At 40.2% G+C, this 14,952-nt stretch overlaps 2 protein-coding genes across 4 annotated transcripts in view; both read left to right on the forward strand.

The window, feature by feature from the left end:
• Positions 1-19: 19 nt before the first annotated feature.
• On the forward strand, positions 20-8,442 carry LOC136252098 (uncharacterized). 3 transcript variants are annotated; one of them, XM_066044475.1, is made up of 8 exons: positions 25-163; positions 336-530; positions 5,070-5,105; positions 5,156-5,239; positions 5,420-5,531; positions 5,646-5,752; positions 7,603-7,779; positions 8,333-8,442. In XM_066044475.1, the coding sequence occupies exons 2-8, from the start codon at positions 351-353 to the stop codon at positions 8,339-8,341; spliced, it is 705 nt and encodes a 234-aa protein (XP_065900547.1). In that variant the 5' UTR covers positions 25-163; positions 336-350; the 3' UTR covers positions 8,342-8,442. The 3 variants fall into 3 exon arrangements, with proteins under 3 accessions (XP_065900561.1, XP_065900547.1, XP_065900552.1); XM_066044480.1 differs by having other exon boundaries at positions 77-234; XM_066044489.1 differs by lacking the exon at positions 8,333-8,442 and having other exon boundaries at positions 20-163; positions 7,532-7,724.
• Positions 8,430-14,952, forward strand: part of LOC136252064 (G-protein coupled receptor 157-like) — a 22,630-nt gene continuing 16,107 nt past the window's right edge. The window contains exon 1 of the mRNA XM_066044418.1: positions 8,430-8,526. The gene's annotated coding sequence lies outside the window, so the exon portion shown is untranslated. The remainder of the gene's footprint in view (positions 8,527-14,952) is intronic.

Genomic DNA, 14,952 nt, shown 5'->3' on the forward strand with positions numbered 1-14,952 from the left:
TTGATGGAACGTGTTTGAGAAGCCATTAGCTTCAAACCACGTTATTAGTGGCGTTGCTAGAGTAACACTATTGTTAATGTTCTAATATATTAGAACAGCACGAGATAACGTCATAGAGAATATTCTCGCGATTAGCGGAAGCGAAAGTGTAAACATTTACGAGGTAAGAGGTCTAGAAAGTAAATATCGGATTATTCGTGTGGAAAATTGATCAGTGATAAGTTTAATATCAAAGTAAATGGGTGTGGCATATTAGTACTAGTTTGTTAACACCCTACCGAGTTGTTGTTATCACTTTAGTCGAGAGTTAATATAAAAGTGTAATCTTGTTATAGGTCACGTGCTGATAGATGGAGAAGACGACTTACACAACGTACACGGGCACGCCCCCCACAGCAGTACGGTCCACCACTGTAGTCAACCAACAACCCCCTACTGTGGTACAACAACACACCACCTACACCCCTTCTACTGTGCAAGCTACTCATGTCAGCGTTGTGAACCAACAACCTGCTGTAGTACACCACCATGTGAGTAGTGAACAATGGTGTGAAATGTTACTATAACTTTTGATGCGTGTTTCAGGGATTCTAGTAATGCATTAAAGTTAAACAGACACACTGATAATATTGTAACAGTACAATAACACAACTACAGTATAGAGCATTTTCAACACGTGATCTTCATTACGTAATTTAAAGTTTCGCCTACGTATCCACCATATTGGTGAACCACTGTACTGGTGAACCGTGTAATAGTTCCCTCAGTGTATCGTGTTTACAGTATATTCTTCTGGTATTGAAGAGAATTCATACTAGAAGTGGAAGAGAAGTACATCTCTGGCAATTCTTTACAAGGCTGATTAGTAACTGCACACCGGAATTAAGGGGCGGACTAATAATAGTGGATCCTCAAATAGCGCCGTTCAACAGGGAATTTCTCTTAAAGGCTATCCCGGACAAGTTTCGTTACTCTGTTTGCTATTGTTACTAAAGGTATTGGCTACTGGCCGGAGTACCTCCTGGGATTTAACTCAGCAGATCCATTGTAGCCGAGTTCGAGCTACAGTGTGACTGGTTCAGGCTCAGCTTGATTTTTAGTGAGATATGAGCTCTGTATATCTTTGTAAATGTTATTACTAATTGTTCCATGATAGAAAGCTTATAGCTATGATGTTATATGATTCTTTGGTCCATTGTATATGTAGCCAGCTGCCACCTAGAAATACTCAGTACACATATTGCAATTGGGATTGCTGAAAGGAAGACTCTGGGAGGTGTCTTTCACAAATCTTGCAATGAATGCTATACTTTTAGCAAGAGTTCATAATATATATACTGAGGAGAGTATCCTACTCTCATATACCCCTGTAGAAGGGCGTATCGTGAAGTTGTGATGTAACACTTCTGAGTTCGTCCGTTTTTCTTTGTATAATTAATGATGTCATTAGTTGAACATGGTATCTATTGAACGCGTGCCTAACAACGTCACTAGCAACCAAATTAACTCCAACTCTAAGCGTTTCTCACCGAACTACAATCGTCCCTTCGTGGGTTAAGACCGCTTCGTAGGCGTTTCTTGCTGGGCCATTCGCAAATACGGCTATAGTGAGCGTCGCGAGTGTGAAATAGTGCTAACGATTGTTGCACTTTTATGGCTGCTTGTACGTCACAAATCACAACATCTTGTTGTTACGTCATAACTTCACGATACACCCTTCTACAGGGGTATATGAGAGTAGGATACTCTCCTTAGTATATATATTATGTATGAACTCTTGCTTTTAGGTATTACTGCTGAGGTGATGAGACTGAATATGTTAAAGTTGTCTTTATGTTTGATGACTTATTACAGTGGTCCTTCCTTTATATGCCCATATCTGAACTGTAGAAGTGATAGTTTTGTTAGAGTAAGTGTGCATTCTATTAGACTAATTGAACAGTTCTGTACAGAAATGAATGAGCTTCAATTTCATTTCAATTATCTGAACACCCTCTGCGTTCGGATAGTAGATGGGTCACTGTACTAATCGTCTCTGTCCCCCAGACGTATACAAATGTAAAAACTTACAAAACTGAATGTGTACAATAATCATACATTAAACGCATCTTCGTGAAAATTATAATTTTGGGTGATCCACTTCACAACTGTGAAGTGGTGAGTCTCAGTGGTGGTTAATACAATAAACCTTTCTGACATGATTGTCATAACTGTGGCATATCCAGTGTACGTAGATGTGAGAAGTTGAACTACATTCATGTAGTGCTGATGGGACACATGGACAGCCATGACAACATTTAATCAGAAGTGATTGATTCCCCTGATGTGTGTACTGTTTATGTCATTAAATTGCAGATACTGGTAAACAGTGCATGGAGTCCAAGAATATGGCTGTTTTTCTATAACAAAACAACAACAAACCTTACGAACAACACAAGCACATGGACTGATCCATCTGTTGTTAACAATAAATATAAAAATACATTTTCTGGACATCTTCTATCTAGTCTACTATTCCAATTTTGTAGTTGATCATGACACTTGAGTTTGCATGCAGGTGTGCAGAAGATCTTCACGCAACTCTGTTTGTGTGCAGCACTCGCCATGGAGAAACAACTATATTATCTGTAAATTGTCCAATAAAACCAAGTGTCTAGTCATACCACCACAGCATAGCTATCAAGAACAGAACACATGTGGCACTCAGTAAAATCCAGCTTATTGAAATTTGCATTTGCTGGGCATATTTCAGCAGTCATAATTACTGTTGCCTTACTTTTTTCGTGTTAGTTCTGATAACCCAAGCCTATCCAACACCTAGTAAGCCATACTAAATGCTGTGCCTGGGTGTTGTTATTGCTGGACAACAACCTAAAATGGGCACAGCATGCAGATATCAGCATGATCACTGCAAAGGCAGGTTCAGTAAGAGGCCTTTTACAATGTAACATAACAAAATGTCTGGTTTTTAGCAGTTAAATGCTGTTATGATGCATGTGTTCATCCCATTCTTGTATACAGGCTGGTCTCCATACCATGAACAAAATATTTTAACTAGAGATGGTGCAGAGATGGTGCAGAGAAGGCCAACAAGGTTGTTGCGCTGAACAACTACGATATAACAAACATAGCTAGCTAGTGCCCGGGCCCCCTTACGCGGGAATGTTGAACAGCCTTACCCATCCCAGTCCTTTGACATTGAACCACTACACACTGGAATGATCACTCTTGTCAGGGATACCAAGAAACAGATGTTTAACACGAGAAATTCCCTCGAGATTCTTTATAAAGATCAGCTTGCTTCTTTCAGGTCAGTCCTGGCACCTTTCGTGCTTATTAATCATCCTCCTAGCCTCTAAAGCACTGCCAAAGGTGCAATTCTCTTCCACAGCAACCATGACTTCTCTCCACTGCCAGAAGAATACTGTAAACACACTATACTGAGTGAACTATGATACGGTTCACCAGTGCTTGGTTCACCAGTATGGCGGACACGTAGGCGATCTTTGAAGTTATGTAATGTAGATCACGTGTTGTAAATGCTCTATTCATTAAGGTGTGCCTCACTGCTATGAATGGATGAATGGAGTACTGTGAAAGAATGAGACTAAAGTTACTCTAATAGAACAATCACATATACTACAGCCATTGTAACTCTATCATTGACACTAATAGAGCAGTCATGTATGGCTTACTAAATCATATGAACACACTATTCATCAGTAGAGTTAGTGTTAGGGTCACACCAGTGGTTATGGGGGGGTACCAGTGTGTAATGTAGCATGTTATAATATATTGTATTATAAACATCCTATAGTGTAATTGATGAGTTAATTGTCTTTGAAATCCTTTGTGAATCAATGTTTGTGTGAACATTACTAAAACAACTTTTATAGTTTATAGTAATGTAAAACAACTTTCAAAGTTTTACAAACCACTTTTTTTTCAACGAGATCATGTGACCTTTATGATTGTTATCAGATTGTGATAACTTGATTTCAGACATGTAAGGGTTTGTGCATATTTATGGAGTTGAGAAACAAATCCAGTATTTAGTGAAGTACTCATCCTTTTTGTCTATTCCACTAATAATTTTATAAATTGTTGTTTCCTATCATTAAAGTAGTAATTACTGCTGTATGACAACCTCTCACCATTAATTCCAAAAGTTTCTGTTACAGAGAAATGTTTCACAAAATGTCTTAGCTGTGATGTCAGCACAGTGACATTCAAAACTTGAAAACCTCTCAAAACTTCTGTACAACTTCTCTACAACTGGTCTAGCCATCTTAATAGTGTTGAAATGGCTTCTGAAGTTGACTAGGCACAGTTGGCCTGACTACCTTATATGGTTCCAGTATACCACATAATATTATTGTCTTATCTACTAAATACGCTACTGTGGGTAGGCAGATTTGTAAGGAACGTGATTGGGGCTTTCGGCACATATAAGCCCCTGCTGCTAATAATTTTAGAGGTGTTCAAAATACCTCAGTAATCTAATGTGTGAATTGGTAGTGTATCTATGTGTGTCCCAGAACCCTCACAAACCTTCTTTCAGCCACCCCAACACAATACATGGGCCCCTTAGTTAGGAAACAAGTTCTACATTTTAAAGTGTTTCTAATATCAGTACAGTTTTTTGCATGTTGGTTGTCAGTCATGCAAAAATTCTGAATAGGACTCACGTGAAAAGCAGCCAATGATAGGCGGCCAGACATTTTCAAATTCTTTTGAAGTATCTGATTCACTTTTTTCACGTGATGTCGCCAGCGAAATAAATTGTAACTGACAACCATCTTGCAATCTACTGTAACACCATATTTGGTTAAGTTACAAGTGATTATGGTATGTGATCAACCTCAATGTTTGGTTAACAAACTACCACAAAATGGCCCACAATATCCTCTTGGTTAGTAAACAACCAATCAAGTTGAGGATGTGATATGGTTGAAGTCATTTCTTGCTAATAATATTCTTGTCTTTACTATGATAACAGGTCATGTGATCATACTGTTATCATTACTAGTGTCATTGTTACTATTAATAGCCACATTACTTTGTTGTAGGTTTACCAATCTGGACCAACACTGGGAGGATTTTTGGTAAGTGTGGGTGTGTCAATGGAGATCATGTGATCCACTTGTTATTTTAGTCATCAGTTGGACAGGCAGTGTCGACAGTTGCTGTGGAGACCAGTAGAGTGGTAGCTCAAGTGGTACAGCCAGTGGTTGCCGTGGTGAGTGATCATGTGATCCATTGTTAACAAGTTAATTACCTAATATGGGGTGAACTAATAACAGGCTCAATCAAAATAACCAAATTTAAGGATCAAGTGATGTTTTGGTTAATAATGTTGTACACAAGTGATACACCTGTAATGGAGCTGATCCTCATGTAATGGTTGTCTCCTCTATAGGAGTGTTTCATGCCAGGGTTTGTGGTTGAGTTACGTTCCAAGGTGTCTGGTAAGAAGCTAGCCCTTGGGAAGGATGGACTGGTTAACTGTAGTGGAGATGGTGGAGCGACATGTAAGTCTGTACTCTGTTCTTGTACTCCATTCTTGTGCTCGATAGCGTTTAGCTAACATTATATGATAATGTTGTACTGTTTTCTATTCCACATTTCCTATACTCCAATCCTAGGTCACTTTAAGATCATATCCACAGGCCGGGCTGGAGTATACAAGTTACGCAACGTTGCTCAACCTAATTGTTACCTTGGTTATGTGAAGGGCTTCATTGTGGGATATGTGAGTTAATTGTATTGTTACTACTAGGACTGTGTCACACACAACCAAGTACTATACATGGTCCAATGTTACTACCTAACACCAGGGCAAGGCATATATGGTGTGTAACTGCTGCCACACTGTTCAAGAGAATACACACATGAAACTGATAGTATGAAAATGACTGCTATTATTAAGGAGTGACTGCTCTATTAGAGTATATTGATCTGTGCAAGTTTGCAAACTGGACACACAGAAGCGGGCTTAGTTTTTGTAAACAGGATAGAACTAATTAGGATGGAGAGCTAGACTTACTAGCAATTAAGTGTGTGTTCTATTATGTGACTGACTGCTCTATTAGAGTATCTTGATTGTACAGTATTATACAGTACAACACCATCCTTCTTACAACATTATCTTGCAAGCACCCTCTCCAATGTCTGACAAGCAGGCAAACCATTGGTGACGTCAAACCGCCTGCAAAATAGCTCTGAAACACACATCAGTGAACTAATTAACATTATCAGTTCTGTGTCTACTTCGGCACTGATTGGAATGTGAATAACGTGCTAATCTGTTTTTATTGGATGTTAAATTGAATTTTCGTATGTTTCAATCACTGGCACGAAAACTCTTGATTATTGTATGTTCTTGCTTTTGTTCACCAGCGATCCGAACCCTGGTTAGTACAAGTATGTAGGCCTTGTAGTTTTCTCAAACGTTATTTATTTTTTAATGTTATCTGCATTTCTTAGTACTTGATTATGTAATAATAATTATTAATATTATGGTGTAGATACCACTTGGTGTATGGGTCTGTGATTGAATGATTTATAGTCAGATGGTAACATTGATAGAGTTATTAGGGTAATCTACACAACATGTCATCTTACTACATGTGGAGCTATTTTCCTGATCCTTGTATTGTCCATTACACAGTCAAGTGAACTGTATTACAATATATTTACTATACATGCTAATGTAATACATTCCCTGTAATAAATAATGTTTGACAATGCTGTAAGGTCAGAGAGTCTTAGGGTTAGGGTTAATTTTCTGTAATAGTGTAGTTATACCACATACATACATACAAATTATTATCGAGGTACATAATTTTCGTGGATCAATAAATTTCAGTGGTTTTATTTTTGAAGATCACTTGTTTTTCACTGATGTTGCCATAGAGCTAACCCTTATAATTGTTACCATAGAGCTAACCCTGATAATTGTTAATTTTCGAGGATGAAAATTTTGTGAGCAGCCAAGCAACTGTCCCTCGAATATTTGTATATCAAACAGTACGATAGTACTGTTTAAGTAGGGATCATAATAGCTATATACCTATACCAAAAAAAGTTAACAAACTAGTGAATTTAAAAATTGTTAATTTAGAAATGGAAGTAGGGATCAAGCGATAAAAACTACTGAAACAAGTGATTTGAATGATGGCAACTATTACAACATAGCTTTGTGGGGAAATCCCTACTTTGGCATTGAACATATATGGTGACGTGGTGAGATGCCAATGTAAGGATTTCCCCACAAAGCTATGTTGTAATAGTTGCCATCATTCAAATCACTTGTTTCAGTAGTTTTTATCGCTTGATCCCTACTTCCATTTCTAAATTAACAATTTTTAAATTCATGGTATTAGAGAATTGTATGGCATTAGAGAATTATATGGTATTAGAGAATTATATGGTATTGGAGAATTATATGGTATTAGAGAATTCTCCACACATTTTTCAATACTGATCATATTGTTATATAGTCGTCATGATGATGGTGTTCTCTTATTAGGGTACTGGTGATAACATTTTTCAATACTGATCATATTGTTAGTCGTCATGATGATGGTGTTCTCTTATTAGGGTACTGGTGATAAGGATTGTGAGTTCATCGTTTCCATGGTGCAGGATCATTACATCACCTTGGAGGTGTGTCATCACCTTGGAAACTTCCTAGGGGCGTTGCCTACTGGTCAGATCTCAGACCCAGCTCAGACAGAGAAGTCGTCCGAGGTGGCACAATTTGCCCCTCTTGTTATTGTAAGTGATGTCAAGGGGTTTGTACTTGAATAAGTCTTGATTGTTAAAATAGTGTTTGACCGTTGACCAAATCAGAGGCATAGCTAGAACCCTGGCATCAATAATTGTATGCAATAAACTCTATTTAGTCCAGCCTCATATTCAATTTCAGAGGGTCTAATGTTTGTAGGTGGTATACAGAAATTCAAGACCAAGATACCCTAATAGAGCAGTCACCCTAATACAGCGTATTAATACTTTATTGTGATAAACTGCTGAAATTCCTCTCAGATTTAATTTAATTGAGCCTTACCCTCAAGTTTTGTTGCTATATGCAGCTCGTCCTTGGTATCACCGATGATAGTCTGGCTATACCCCTGACTGTATTGTCATAAGATTGGGGGTGGAGCTGGGTACCCCTCTCATCTGCTTTATTGTGTGTCATCAATCAAAAGGTTAATCAATTTTTCCAGTAGATCAAAGAGAAAACAATCAATGATTACCACAATCAATAATGTCACCCCACCCCCCAATATGTACTGCACTCATTACTGCACATCTTTCTCCCTCATAGTCGATGTAACATGAAGAAGACAAGTCCACTGGTATATAGTAACTGACATTTTGTTTTACGTCATTGTTGTTGTTGCAAAAATATTTTTATCATTGTTGTTTATTAATTGATCACGTGGTTTACAGTTACTCCGGGTGACACTCGTATACTAGAGGTGACCTCAAATAGTCGCGGGAAGCAGTGCCAGTGTCGCGGTGAGTTGCGCGTGTTGTTCGGCGTATGTTTGAATTGTTAAGTGTACTGGTAACAAAACTGTACTGGACAAGTTGGTGTAGGGGTCAGTGGGGGTGGTGTTGGAGCGAGTAACCACGTGGTGTACATACACGCTTAGTGTAACAATATTAAGACTTCATGTAATATCGGAAACAAACAAATAGTTGTAAAGGGGTACATTTCGTGTAGGGCCCACTTACACTTAACGTGTGAACTACACGTTGTTCACACGTTTTGTTGACTCATTACCACTAAAATAGTGTACTGACCTCACCAGCATGTGATCATGGTTTTAATAATGATGGCCTGTTAACTGGTGAACACTGACCTGTGGTAGTTGTGATAATTCTGTTAATTTACATGTTGTATACAATCACTGGACTTGTCTTTTCAAAAGGAGGGTGTTACACAGCTCTTGCTGTAGGTAGATTTGCAACGGCCAAAGTCATTGCCACTAAATTGGTCGATCAACAGTGGGGTCAAGATACAAGCACAATCATGCATTGTAGAACAGGAAATAGAACAGTGGTCAGAAACAATGCTAAAATCACTGGTCAAGCACTGATAAATGCTTCAAGTCACAGCTAGGTCAAGGTAAAAATTTGCCTTGTCAAGACTTGACTGATTGACCTACAGCAAGTGACACCCTAGACCTAATTGATGCTGGTGGACCCACTACCTGTTCATGGTAGCACACAATTACCAGCTTATTGAGCAGTTACCTATTGTTTGCTAATCATTCCTTCAAATCCATTGTACATCACTTAGATTCATTCATTTAAAACTGAAATCTTGGTATGATTGACACTGAATCTCCAGTGTGGGATGGTTGCTATTCTTAATATGAAGTGTACAGTGTAATGGTATTAAGTAATGACCATGTTATGAGCAACCTTCATTTAGTACTTGATCAAACACAGCTGTAGCTGCGACAGGACCATCTTAATCTGATGTGGCCAGACCACTTTTGTGTGTGAGTGCATGAGGAAAAGTGGTTGGTCATGCTAGACCATTCCACCTGAATATGAATAGCTACAGTATTGTCCTAATATTTGTGACCTGATCTGCGAAAACCTGACAGAATCATGCATTTTTTGGATTTCTGATTTATAATCTACTTATCCAAGTGTACCCTCTGGCCAAGTTTCAGCTTCGTATAACCTTCAGAGTTACAGCCCTACAAAGTAGCAACAACAGAAAAATCGATTTGTACAGCAAGTATAGGGAAACACATTACAAGCGTTTACTAAAACGGTTGTAACTAATGAACGGATTGACGTACGGAGCTGAAATTTTAGCCATCGTGTTTGCCATGCATAGGGAAATCCATTACAGGGTAAGTTTGTTATTTTATCACCTTACTTCATTGCATACAAAGGCAAAGAAAATTCAATCGCATACAGTCGCTTTGATGTGGCGTAAAGAAACACCCATAGATTGTGTGTCCTTGGGTCTACTGAAAGATTCTCCAACTCCTCTTAAGGTTACGGTATAGTCACGGGCAATCATTCAAAATTTTGAATGCCTATCAATACTTTTTGAGAAGCCCATAAAACCAGTCTAGCAGCGTGAAAAGTTTTAAATGAAGGTGAAGCCCTTCATATTTAATGTTTTTATGTAGCTACAGTGTAGTTTGAGGCAGGTGGAACACTACAATTTGTTGTAGTAACACAAGTAAGTCAGCCCATACATCGCTCAGCTCCAGCTGTCACTACCATGTTTTTCCGCCGCCAAATACAGCAAAAGCTGTAGGCTCTATTGGAATTTCTGGGGCATAGTGATACTGTGTATTAAATTTATTAGGTCCTGTGGAAGCGTTTTTGGCGTGTTTCTTCCCAGTGACTCAGATACAAGCCTTCAAAGAGCTTGTTTCACTCAAAAAAACTACTAAAAGTTCAATAAAACGTCTATACTAACAGCAACTTAAAAAATCGCTTTCACAGGACCTAGATATTTTAGTTGTTTAGTCACTTGTGTTGAAATTATAAGGATTCAGTAATCTGTTAGTCTGGTTTTTGGTGGCGCATTTTTATAAAACATCACTCTATTGTAGACCACACACCCAAAAACAGTCCTTGTTCTGTGGTAAAAACTAACAAGCACAATTAGTTGTATTGCTAACACTACACAGTTGTTGAAATTATTTATCCCTGCTTGGTTTAAAGCAGGTTTTGTAATTTGTTCCGCCCACGCATTTAAAACTAATTCTAGTCACGGGCAATCATTCAAAATTGTGAATGCCTATCGATACTTTTTGAGAAGCCCATGAAACCAGTCTAGCAGTGTGAAAAGTTTTAAATGAAGGTGGAGCCCTTCATATTTAATGTTTTTATGTAGCTACAGTGTAGTTTGAGGCAGGTGGAACACTACAATTTGTTGTAGTAACACAAGTAAGCCAGCCCGTACATCGCTCAGCTCCAGCTGTCACTACCATGTTTTTTCCACCGCCAAATACAGCAAAAGCTGTAGGCTCTATTGGCTTTTCTGGGGCATAGTGATACTGTATATTAAATTTGTTAGGTCCTGTGGAAGCGTTTTTGGCATGTTTCTCCCCAGTGACTCGGATACAAGCCTTCAAAGAGCTTGTTTCACCCGAAAAAACTACTAAAAGTTCAATAAAACGTCTATACTAACAGCAACTTTAAAAATCGCTTCCACAGGACCTAGATATTTTAGTTGTTTAGCCACTTGTGTTGAAATTATAAGGATTCAGTAATCTGTTAGTCTGGTTTTTGGCGGCGCGTTTTTATAAAACATCGCTCTATTGTAGACCACACACCCTAGAGCAGTTTTTTTTTTTTCCCCGGGCTGGATGGACTGCCCTTACCTACCACCCCCAGCACAAAGAAAGCACATGCTGGACAACTGAATAAAAAGGACCAGATAGCTAAAAGTTTAAAAAGTCCCTGTGCTCATCAATGCGGCCCATCTCAGGAGAGGCATCAGAGGAGCGATGCGAGATGGACCTACTTCCACGTATGCACATTGTAGCTGACTGAAGTAGAGAAAAAGACAATGTGCATCGGATAAAAGCCAGAGTCTGACTGTAACCAGTAGAGCCGCGGCGAGATAGATGGTCAGCCAAACGACGGTAGAAAACTATTGCCTCCCTTCCCATACCTCCAGTGGTCGCAAACACAAGGGGAGTGAAGGAGGCCTGCTCAACCTCTCTGACACGGTCACCATACTCACGTTTCTTCTGTGCCTCGTGACGTCGATACAAAGAGGGGACACTGGTGTTGCAGTAGCTCGGTGCATTAGGATGAAACACCCTTACGTCAAAAAAGGCACTTTGCCGCTGCCCCCAGAATCCCCTAGCATGTATGTCTGCCCTAGCCTCATCCTGACGGTTGGCAGTCTTAGGTGCAATGATCTCCCCAGTAAGTGGCTGTAAAGGTGGCTCAAGGGCCACATCATGACATGTCTTGGAAAGCCACTCTGCAGTGATGTTTCACAAAGCATTGTGGCGAACAAATGTGAGGCCTCCATGTCTGCAAATCATAGCATGATCCGCAGAAAATGGGACCCCACAAACACAGTGACTGGGTATGTTCAGGAGCTTCCAGCCGTATCTAAGATGCAAGGCATCCCAAAATTCTTGCTTCATCAGATGGAATCCCTGCTCTGCTAAAGGCAATGCTGTCAGCCAGGCAGAAGCACCCGGTTCACTGTTCAGGTCTAAAACTCTTTGGGATTGTGACGAAAGATTAGATTTGATCGTAGAAGCCCTCCCCCTCAAAGTAGAGCGACGATCCTGATGAATCTGAGCCTTGATAGAACTAACGTCGGGTAGAGGGGCTAGTAGATTCTATCAAAGATCTCAGAGAGTGTGTGATTTTGATAGATGCAGTAAACTGAGAATCAGCAATGTCTACAGGATTGACAATACCCAAGCCACCTAGGCGGCAGGGTAGAGAGAGCACATCACGCTCTAAGGCAGAACAAGCACCATGGCCAGTGAGGGCAGGGATCAGCTTCAAACGGATGGCATCCTCTAGAGGCTGAAACAGGGGCCCGACATTGGGGATGGTCCTCATGATGTATACCCACCGGCCTATCATCCCATGAGTGAAAGCACAAAAAGCCGCATGAGGACGATTTGTAGCAATCTCAGCCAAAGCAAGCACTTCACTAGACCAAGAACAAACCTTCTTGGCCACAAACCCCTCTGCAAATTCTCGAGAGCCCAATGCAGCCCCAAGATGGCGCTGGCCCTGATCAGTAATCTGCATACCAGTGTCAGCAAAGATAGATTTTGCAATAGTTAACAAATGAGACTTTACAATCAACACTGTCTTAGATGCATTAGAAAAATACCCGAAATTAGGTCCCAAAGAGGATAGTATCTGCCACCATTTATGCAAAAGTTTCAGTTTCCCCACCGCAGTGGCATCATCTGCAAACCATACCTGCCCAACACTGGGGACTGCCACATGGAGTCTTTTAATTAAGGGAACCACAGCCAGGGCATACATTGCCATTGCGAGAGGATCTCCTTGAGTTGTTCCTTCACAAGATGGGATTTCACCCTCTCCAACTACAAACAATCGGACTGGCTGAGCATAAGTGTTGTTCAGGATAGTAGAAAATGCAGGACAAAGGATGGATATATTATGTAGGGCAGCTTGGCGATTCACACAATTGAATGCATTAGTAGCATCCACTAAGAGTGCAGCTTCACAATCACTGTCATCAAACATATTCTTCATAGCATGTACAGCAGCCTCAGAGCCAGCTGATTGTCCCGCACAGGTCTGTAATGGGCCAGCAGCCAGTGCAATATCATCACCTATAACATAAAGGATCGCCTTAGCAACAATTCTACGGGGCACGTCACCGATACCTATTGGTCTCACACCTGGGCGTTTGTCGAGAGGTATCAGCCTGCAAGCAACAAAAGGCATCAAAATTGCAGGTTCAACTGTAGTTATGGATAAGCAGCGGGCAACAGAGGCCAAGGCTTGGCACAGTTCAACAGAAGCCTCATTAAAAGAGGTGCACAGACGCTTCCACCCATAAGCATCCACACCAGACAAACCGGCAGTACCATGAGTATTAAGTGCTGCACGCTTGATAAGATCGCCTGTGAGAGAGTCAAAGATTATCGGATCAAACTGGGGAGTGATTAGATCACCAGTAGGATCTAGAAGAACGTCAGGGGTAGCAAACTTTGCTGATGGATGTTTCTCTAATAGAATGTCTCTAGCAGTTCGATATACAGGATTTCCCGATGGATCCACACCACAAGGAATCATTGAGTCTAGTGACAACACTCCACCTTTTGAATCCTCCGACAGTAAACGAAGAGCCATACTAACCTTGCCCTCAGACATTAAATGATCAAACAGACGAGAGCGATCATGGAGCTTCCCCCCTAGTGAATTATTCTGCCTAAGGCGGTCCTGTATACACTGACCCTCACGCAGCAGATCATCAAAAGACCCCTTGCACCATAAATCCAGTCTTCGTATCAGATGAGATGAATAATCCTTAGCCTTGCTGTTCTTGTAAGGTTTTTGTAGAAGTAAAGGTTGCATCACAGACACTGCTAACAGGGCAATGGAGTGAAGGGCAGAATTCTCTGCAAAACACTGATACAATCTTGCAAGTTCTTTCACAAATCGCTTTCCAGCCTTGCCAAAGGGTATCAGAAACACATTTGGCTTCCAGTGGACAACTTTTTCATACGCCGACAACATGAAGTTGCAGACTAGTTCACCATGAACATCGCCCCACCGGAAATCAGTGTAGGGTGCATACACAGGTGCTAGGCCTGATGTAGTCTCTGAAGCACATTGCTCACCATTAGTCATGTTGTATCCAGAACAATGTGGACCTAACCCTAGCCCTAACCCTAGCCCTAACCCTAACCCACCCTAGAGCAGTCGTTGTTCTGTAGTAACAAACAAGCACAATTAGTTGTATTGCTAACACTACACAGTTGTTGAAATTATTTATCCCTGTTTGGTTTAAAGCAGGTTTTGTAATTTGTTCCACCCACGCATTTAAAACTATTCCGTAACCTTAAGGCTTTAAACCAAGCAGGGATAAATAATTTCAACAACTGTGTAGTGTTAGCAATACAACTAATTGTGCTTGTTTGTTTTTACTACAGAACAACGACTGTTCTTGGGTGTGTGGTCTACAATAGAGCGATGTTTTATAAAAACGCGCCGCCAAAAACCAGACTAACAGATTACTGAATCCTTATAATTTCAACACAAGTGGCTAAACAACTAAAATATCTAGGTCCTGTGGAAGTGATTTTTTAAGTTGCTGTTAGTATAGACGTTTTATTGAACTTTTAGTAGTTTTTTCGAGTGAAACAAGCTCTTTGAAGGCCTGTATCTGAGTCACTGGGGAGAAACACACCAAAAACGCTTCCACAGGACCTAATAAATTTATTA

The sequence above is a fragment of the Dysidea avara genome, chromosome 1 (assembly GCF_963678975.1).
Source record: "Dysidea avara chromosome 1, odDysAvar1.4, whole genome shotgun sequence".
Lineage (NCBI taxonomy): Eukaryota > Metazoa > Porifera > Demospongiae > Dictyoceratida > Dysideidae > Dysidea > Dysidea avara.

Excerpts from the sequence above, each read along its gene's own strand:
- LOC136252098 (XM_066044475.1), top strand. The coding sequence starts at position 351 with ATGGAGAAGACGACTTACACAACGTACACGGGCACGCCCCCCACAGCA. Across the intron at positions 5,106-5,155 it reads CAACACTGGGAGGATTTTTG|TCATCAGTTGGACAGGCAGT; the intron begins GTAAGTGTGGGT and ends TTGTTATTTTAG. Across the intron at positions 5,753-7,602 it reads AGGGCTTCATTGTGGGATAT|GGTACTGGTGATAAGGATTG; the intron begins GTGAGTTAATTG and ends TTCTCTTATTAG.